Genomic DNA, 9,214 nt, shown 5'->3' with positions numbered 1-9,214 from the left:
TATCAAAGTGGGAAGTGATGCCCTCTGGGGGCATTTGGCCAGGGGTGTTTTTACACCACAGACAAGGTTTGAGAAGAAAAAAATCATTATGAAAATATAATTATATTTTCCTTAAATGTTCTTCCTAACTTCAGGCCTTATTCTCATGTCATATATAACTTTGATGTTCTGCAAAACAAGGTTTAAAACACTTTTTTCTTACTGGTGAAAATCAGATGGTCAGATCTGTTTTCTCTCAGGTACATCGCAGTGTAAGCTTCATAGTGAACATTACTACATCACTCTCGTCAACGTAGAACATATCAACAACAAAAATATATCTTGACTCCATATAGTGGTTATTTTGGGAAAATCCCAGGTATTTTGAGCAGTAGGATCATAAAAAATATGTGCTAATATAAAATTTTATTAAGTAGCCTATATAAAATTGCTAAATAAATCTATCAGTACTTTTTTACTTAAGTACATACAAAAATGAGTACTTTTGTACTTTCACTCGAGTAAAATTGAAAAAGGAGAACTTTTACTGGAGTAATATTTTATTATAGGTATCTGTACTTTTACTCAAGTACTTGATTTGTGTACTTCGTCCACCACTGGAAAAGGGAAAACCAAAATGCAAAGAAACTAAACTGACGAGATTGTGACAGTGATATTTGTTAGTGTTTTAGGCCTACGAAACAAAAAGCTTTAGGTAACTTGTCACGATCTACAGCAAACAGTACCTGAGGGTTATCAATATTCCAATATAAAAATCACCAATTACTTACTAAAAATGTAAGCTTAAGCTTAATCCAAATGACACCATAAGAATTTCCAAATTTCAGAAAAAAATATGTACAACAGCAGAACAGTTGGAATTGAAGAAAAAAAAACCCACAATAACATTGTTTCAACTGTAATAAAATATCACTGGTCAGTCACAGCAAATGTTTTTGACAGTTAATAATTTGCATATTTGTTTCCACCTGATTATTAATAGACCATTAGTTTGTGATTTTTGCTTTGCTGCATCATGCTGGGTGTGAAAAGCCATAACATTGCAATTACTTGGCCTTTTCATGATTTAAATTATGATTCAAGCTGTAGACAGTGGTAAGCCTGTATTAAAATCACTGTTGACATTTTCTTTAGACAAAAATGGATTACTTGATTAAGAAAGAAGTTGAAGAGGGACCTTCAAAACATCTGAAGCAGGTCAATCACTTAACATACTATATTCAAAATTAATAACCATTGATTACAGACATTTCTTCAGCGGAATTAACTTGAATGTTTGTGTACATAACAGATTATTTTTTTCTCTCCTTTCAAATTTTTACAGGAAACAGAAGCGAAAAAACACAATTTCAAGTTTTCTTTAAACTCTAAGACATTTTCAGTGGCGTGTAAAACATTCATGACTGTGCTTGAGGCTCTTAATACAAGCCCAATTTTCAGGAGTGAAAAAGACAAAAACAAAAACATGCAGAAAGAAATACTCATCCAAAGATCAAAAGGAGCAGTTCCTAGGGCAGCTGTGAAGACTGATTTTCCCTGCTGTCTTATTGAAAGAGATGAGATCTTAGACATAGACTTCATCCAAAAGGATGAAAATAGTTCTACAAATCAAACAACTGTAGATCCTTCACTCCTCGGTAAAAGAAGTAAACCTGAAACATTAGTCACAATCTGGGTTAAAAAAGAAGGAGGACCAAAAGTGCAATGCTTACTGAAGAGCAAAGCCCTGAGGAAGAGTGTTCGCTATGTTTGTGTGTTTGGATTCAAAGGAGAGAAAGTCAAAACTGCTCTTAAACGTGATGGACGATTCAACAATGTCATTTTCAAGAAACACTGTGGACTTTCTGAGCTTGGTGGGGATACAAACCATGAATTGTCAATACCTGTAGAGGATCTTGAAGGAAAGTCTTTCCAGGTAGTTGTTCTTAGTGACCAGAATCAGCCAGACAGTCAAGATGATTTGACTTTTGTCAAGACTGAAGCTAATGTAGCTTCAGATGCTGATGTGGCAGAAACTGCCGGCTCAAGTCAGAATCCCATCAACACTGAGCGAGACAAGAAACAAGATGGAAATGCAAAGTCCATGAATCCTTCAACTAAAGGGTATGACACTAAACCTATTGTAAATTCTGAAGAGATTCTGGGAATTCTGCGTGATCAGTTTAAAGATTTACTGGATACATTAAAGCAGCGAGAGAAACTAAAGAACAAATCTGAGGTCCAAAGGTTCTTTAGAGAAGAATATGGTAGAAGTGTTGAGAATTTCTTGGAAGTGAAGAAAGTGAAGCAGCTTATGAAGCTCTCTGACTCTGTGTGTCAGATTCGAAAGGGGGGGTCTCCTGAAGGAACTGGTTTCTTGCTCTTCGACAGATTCATCCTCACTAATGCTCATGTTATTGGGATATTTACTGACCTTACGAAAGTTAACTTTGCAGAGTTCACAGCCGTTTTTGATTATGAAGACATGGAGTCAGAGAAACGCATACAAATTAAACAACTCACAGATTACTGTTATAGAAAGGATGAGCATGGAAGACATCTTGACTATGCTCTTCTTGAACTCGATGACAATAATGACATTTCTAAGTACCATCAATTGCTTTATTCTTACAGTCCAAACCTTCCTAATAACAGATGTCAGATCTGCATTGTGGGGCATCCAGGTGTGGGAGTTAAGAAAATGGACCCCTGCATTATCATTGGAACAGAAAGTCGACTAGATGCAGAAGAAAAACACAAAACTGAGAATGTAAATGTCATTAATGTCATGACACGGAAGTCTTTGGAAGAGAAATGGGACTTTCATAAAAACCAGATTACTTACAACTCTTGCTTTTTTCACGGATCTTCTGGCTCTCCAGTTTTTGATGCAGACTGCAATCTGATTGGTATTCACACTGGCGGCTATGTGTACGAAGGACATGGAAAAACTACTAAGAGTGTTATGGAATACGCCTATTCCATTCAGCCCATTCTGAATATGATCAAAGCACAGACTAAGATAAAAGGTTTGCTTGAGATCGTCAAAATCTTAGAACCCTACTGTGATCAAAGCAATGTTTCTGAGACTCCCAAGGCAACAGAATTAGACTGACTGTGCGATGGACAGTGCCGAAGAGCTTTCGATGAAACTGTCCACACGTCTGTGCCACCATTTTTTGGGGGAGGAAGTGACTGCAAAAACTTAATTTCTGAGAGACCTAAAATAGAGATGATTGCGTGTTCGGAAGCAAAGATACATTCTGTTTCTCTCATTTTTGACAAATGTAAAGTCATGTACCTCACCTGCGGGTTATTTTAGGTCTGACTCATGCCAAGAGACCAAGAACAGTGAACATGATTCATTTGGCAAAGACCAAAGATATAGTTATAGTTCATTATTTATTGTATTTTCTTTACATTGTCATTCATACATACTTGTGTATGCATATATATTCATATACATACTCATTTAACATAAATAATTCACTCATATATTCTTTATATTCTTTTTACTTTATATTTGTGTTGATATTTTATACTGATTTTAAATAGATTTACATTGATCTTAATGTTTTGCTCTTGCTGTCATGTTCAAGCTTCCACATCATCTTTGAATCACACAAATACACCAAATTATTTAATTTGACAGAATTGCTGTAATATGAGACAAGAATACACAACTACAATCAAAGGTGTATCTCCATTACAGTAAATACATTTAGAAACTTCTTTGAGTTTACTGAAGGGTAATGTTCAGCAAATCAATGTTCTTCATGCATTCATGATAAATATAGATGTAAATGACATTAATGTTTGTCCCACTTACATTTATTATTCCTCTGGCGTGTGCCTTGTCTGATGCATGTATTAGTGTTGGTGTGTGTTGTTTTGCTTATTTATCACGTTGAGAAGCTTCTAAGATCTTCAGTTTGTTGGGCCTGGAAAATGTTGTGAATGTCCTGTAGAGAAGGAATGCAATCATAATTAATACAAATTTAATATTTTAAAATAATCTCACTGATTAAACTCTGAATGAACTGTACAATTGTAAAATGAAAACTTAGCAGTTTACATCTTAAATTACAACAAATACCCCATGAAAAGGCTTGATGAACGCAGGTTTTTCCTATATTTTCTGTTTTAATATAAAGTGATGGTTCACTCAAACCAGTATAATTTACTTTCATTTGCAGAACACAAGAAGATATTTTGTAGTCCAAGATCATTATTTTATGTTATACTCCTAGGAAGCTGGTACTGTGAGGACCCTTCCATCAGGTCCTGCAGAAAGGGATGCTGGGACAGCGTGGAGAAGGGAATCTTCTCCTCACCCTTAAAAGCCAACTCCTTAATCACCTTCTGCAGCTCCTGAACACAACATCACATTAAATGCAGCTCCATACAGACCCTTGTCAAAGTCCCTTTAAGAGAAGTCACTGGGCGGCCATCTTTGAAATGCCTTTCAGGCATGCAAGTGCAGCTCTCTTAGCTTCTCTTTGAATGGGGAAACATCAAATTCTCCAAAACTGTTTGCCAAGCTTACGATTAATTTCATATTTGAAACCACCAGTAAAATCTGACAACAACTGTCTCATAAATGTTGTTTCTTTTGCTCAAATAGCGTTAAACAAAGCTTATTTTTCAGGCTAGACCAGCCAATGCACATGTGCAGTCCTAATCGCTGACTATTTTTATAGCAACCAGGAATTCTAACGGCAGCTGCAGTGACGCGATGAATCGTACCCATTAGCTATTGGCTCTTTTACTCAGAAGGTGGGGCTTCCTTCAATAGAGCGGCCATATTGAGCGTTGCATTTTTCCCCATTCAAAACTATACGAGTGACACGTCTAGGGTATTCTATAGACTTTGCCCTTGTTTAGACCATCTACTGGTCTACAGAATCACAGTTTATGTCGCTCTATTCCAAAACCAAGTGAAATACTTTCCAGTGAACTACTATCTAAATCTACTGGACACAAAGTTTTCACAAATAGACCTACATTTATGAGACAGTTATGAGTGACTAACACACACACACACCTTGATTGTTTAATATTTGTTAGCTATGTTTTATACATTTAAGTATTTTTGCCATTTTGCTTGCCATTTTAAATTAAAAATGCTTCCTATTGGTTAAAATGGTTCAAATGATGTAGGGTGAATTTGGGTTGCTGGGATCTTTTGGTTTTGGAACAGAGTTGTTATATTCTACCTCTTTGAATTCATCTCCGCTCCTGTGGTTGGGCTGGAAGCGGTTCAGATGTGAGGAGATGTGATCATCTCCATGACTCAGAACTCTGAGCTCATCATCGACAGACACGCCCACTTCATCAGACTCCACCCCTCTCTCCTCCTCTTCATCAGCAGCATCACACTCCTCAACTCCAGCACCCTCCATATACAGCACAGACTACAGCAGTAACACAGCGGTTTAAAACAAAAAATCAGAGTGAACCTCATGAAAATACATTTGAAATATTTCACAGTTTAAGTAATATATTATTTTTGTGCATTACAGCAATGAGAATAAGTAAATTAAGCAAGATTAATGTGCTTAGTTGAATTAAAAATGTCACAATGCAAATAATAAAGGTTCTAAAAACGGTTTTCTTTTGATTTTGGGGTGAAAGATGACAAGTTCTCTTCAAGCTCTTCAGCTCAGAAGAGTGAACCGTGTCATACTGTGTGTGTACCTGTGTGAGGGGGCTGGTGTGTTTATAGTGCAGTGTGTGTCCGATCAGGAGGCTGAGGGCTCTGGTGAAGCCCTGAGCTGGTTCAGGATGGCAGCAGAAATACAGCAGCATGCTCAGATAGTCCAGCATCAGCGGAGATGAGTGTGTGCTCGCAAACAGACTGAAGGAAAACTATACACAGAAACAAGGAAAACAACCACATATATGTTCATACACATATTATCTGTTCAGAACATCTTTTGGGAAACATAGTTGCAATCAAATTTAAAGGAATATTTTACAAAAAAATGAAAATGTGCTTAAAACATTTCCTCAGTCCATTCAAGATGTAGATGAGTTTGTTTCTTCACAGAAACAGACATGGAGAAATTAGCATTACATCTCTTGCTTGCCAATGGATCCTCTGCAGTGAATGGGTGCCGCATGAACGAGTTCATGCAGCTTTTCACTACACAAGACATTGATGGACTGGAGTGGTGTGGATTACTTGTGGATTATTGTGATGTTTTTATCAGCTGTTTGGACTCTCTTTCTGACGGCACCCATTCACTGTAGAGGATCCATTGGCGAGCAAGTGATGCAATGATACATTTCTGAAATCTGTTCTGATGAAGAAACAAACTCATCTACATCTTGGATGGCCTGAGGGTGAGTATGTTTTCAGCGAAGCAAATTTTCATTTTCGGGTGAGCTATTCCTTTAATGCATTTAATCAGTTATGTTTTACTGCATTAAAGGGGTCAAATTATGAGGATTCAAGTTATTCTTGATCTTTTGAGATATTTAAAAAAACGTCACAATACATCTTTACAAAGAGGCTGTTACTGAAAGATGGGAGAGTTAGACAGTTGCGGCAAAAAAAAAGAAAAAAAAATTATATGACCCCATTTAAAGTAAAAAAAATCCTTTAACCTGCTGCATTATCTTCTTAAGATTAGCTAGTTTGTTATAAGGTAGAGGTTCAGTTGGATCATCACAGACAGGAAGATCTCTTTTACTGGGAAACCACAATTCAACCTGATTATAGAACAAAACATGTTAAATTGAACTTATAGGCACATATAAATGTAGCAATATTATATAAATGAGGCTTGCTTTCATTCATTTTAACTGTATAAACAGCATGCAGCTGGAACAAAATGAACTATAGAACCATATTTGAATTATTAAAATGCTGTAAAAGTGATTGCACTAAACAAAAAATCTGTTTGTTTAATAGGTCTAATGTTTCAGTGACGCTCTATGAGTGTAATAAACCTGTGTGTATTATTCTTGTGTGATGAGTCCAGTTCCTGCTGTGTCGACGCCTCTGTAGTGCTGAAGGGTTTTTAACAGCTGAGTCTGAGAGGGAAACGGCCACGGCAGAGCTGCACTGAGCAGAAACTGACGCCAGTCCAACATCTCAGAGTCCTGAGCTAATGCACACACCAGCTCATCAACCTACACACACAATAGCACATGTTATCATGTGAGTACAAACAGGCTTGCATGTAAAGGCGCAGTCACATTAATGCATTTTCAGCAAAATCTTGAGGGCAAAAAGGTCCACTGTCAACAGTGTAGCGACGAATGAAGCTCACACAGAAGTCACTTTCATACCAAGCAGTTTTCTGTTAGTCAACGCAGTGAATTTGAGTGACAAACTTAAAAAAGTTCTGAAATCTGTGTGGGGAAATCTTTCACCATTTTTATATACCCAAGCCAAAGCAATGAAGACACTTTTAAAATTAATCAATTTCACCCACTTCCTTAAGCAGTGGTTGGTTGGGATGAATGATTGCTACCAAAGACACAGCAAACCATGGAGGAGTTTATAATTTAGGTTAGAGCTGTACCTGTGAGGGAGTGATATGCATCCAGGGTTCAGGCAGGACATCACTACCCATGTGAGGAGAGGTTAACTCGTGCAGAACTTCAGTCAACTCATTACTGCACACCAGACCTGGACACATCACACAATGCACAAAAAACAAAATACAGTTACTGGATTCTACTGGAACATGTTGCATTCAGTTCTGCTCGGCTCTGTTTTAACTGTTACGTCCTTCGACGTAAGTTATTATTTTTATTTATTTGCATTATGTATTGTATATGTTGTATTGTGTGCTACGGATTGTGCTCAGCTCTCTCCCTCTCCCTCTCCCCTTCTGGCAGCGCTTGATTGGGACCAGCTGCAGGAGATTGCGTGGTGAGCCGGAGCGTTTAAAAGCTGGGAAGCAGAGCAGCGATGGAGAGCTTCTGTAGTGTGCGCGTTGTGAAGCTCCGCCGCGGGTGTCGTGCCGTTCCGTCCACTGTCTCCTGCCCCAGACAACAGTTGGTTGTGTAGTGTTGTTAAACGACGGTGTTATAGTGTGGGTAACCATTCTGAGTGGCGCTGCGGAAACACCGTTTCCTGAACTGCAAGGACTAAGCTATAGCCTATCTGAGTCCTCTGTAATCCGATCCTTAAGAGTTCTTTTGGTTGTTAGCTAGTATTCGTTATTTGTAAACACCTATTCGTTAAGTCTTCGTTATTTGTAAACCCCTATTTGTTATTTCTGAAGCAGTAGGTTGGGGATTGCCATTTATTTTGTGAACGTCGTTTTCTCCTGTTTTTTGGCCAGAGAGGGAGTTAGGGAAGACCTCTGTATTTCTTTTGGGAATTTTTATTTGTTAGGCTATTTGGGCTTCTCTAAACCCTTAGTTTCCCTTTGGTTTGTTATTTTGGCATGGATCCCCTTCCGAAGAGATGTGCTTCCAAACGTCAATTTAAAGATGTAATAAACAAACTTTTGCTTGTGAATAAGCCTCTATTGTGGTCATTGTGAGCTGGAACAGGAGAGGAGCTAAATTATTTCTTTAATTTTATTCTTGTCATCGGCCTTACCAACCCTAGACTGGTCGGGTCGTGACATAACTCTCATTCTGTTCATTCAGTTTTGCACACAAGACTTGTTTACCCAAAATTACAGTTTTGGAACAACATGAGAGTAAATAAATAACTGAATGTTTATTTTTTGGTAAATAATCCCTTTTATTTTAAAGACAATCAATCCGTGGCATTTTAGTTTAGGGTTATTTGAGTAATGCTGATTCTGACCAGTAGGTGCTGTCTTGTGCAGCTGTTGAACAGTGAGAGTGCTGTTTTTGGGCTGCTCCAGCAGGGATCGGTGTGGAGCGGGCGACGGACTCGCCACTACAAGTGTGTCTCCACCATGCAGAAATCAGCGCTCTGCAGCACCAGCTCATGATGGATCTGAACTCCATTCTCAATGTGCTGCCGCACCAACTCAGTTTACCAGTATCGACCAGCTGACAAACGCAAACATATTAAGCACATATACATTTATGAACATGTGTACAGTATGATGAGAAGCACATATGGCATTTTTGGGTAAATGTCCTGAAACTTATTAAGAATATGTCCCAGTCATATTGACATACAGAGTGAACTTATTTTGCAAAACATTTCTCTTGTTTTATATATAATTCCTTCAGTTGTCTTTGTGTGTGTGTGTGTGTGTGTGTGTATATATATATATATATATATATATATATA

The 9,214-nt window shown here is 37.8% G+C and overlaps 1 protein-coding gene and 1 pseudogene across 2 annotated transcripts in view; one reads left to right on the top strand and one right to left on the bottom strand.

Moving 5' to 3' along the window:
* fam111b (FAM111 trypsin like peptidase B) overlaps nucleotides 1–3,477 on the top strand; it is a 19,564-nt gene extending 16,087 nt beyond the window's left edge. For both annotated transcript variants that reach the window (XM_016446783.1, XM_016446775.1), the window contains 2 exons: nucleotides 1,135–1,197; nucleotides 1,325–3,477. In XM_016446783.1, the coding sequence (XP_016302269.1) occupies nucleotides 1,135–1,197; nucleotides 1,325–3,094 (1,833 nt within the window). In that variant the 3' untranslated portion in view covers nucleotides 3,095–3,477. The remainder of the gene's footprint in view (nucleotides 1–1,134; nucleotides 1,198–1,324) is intronic.
* LOC107658290 (sperm flagellar protein 2-like) overlaps nucleotides 3,475–9,214 on the bottom strand; it is a 23,410-nt pseudogene continuing 17,670 nt past the window's right edge.

The sequence above is a fragment of the Sinocyclocheilus anshuiensis genome, unplaced genomic scaffold, assembly GCF_001515605.1.
Source record: "Sinocyclocheilus anshuiensis isolate Anshui unplaced genomic scaffold, SAMN03320099.WGS_v1.1 scaffold137, whole genome shotgun sequence".
Lineage (NCBI taxonomy): Eukaryota > Metazoa > Chordata > Actinopteri > Cypriniformes > Cyprinidae > Sinocyclocheilus > Sinocyclocheilus anshuiensis.
This window is presented reverse-complemented; position numbering and strand designations above follow the sequence as displayed.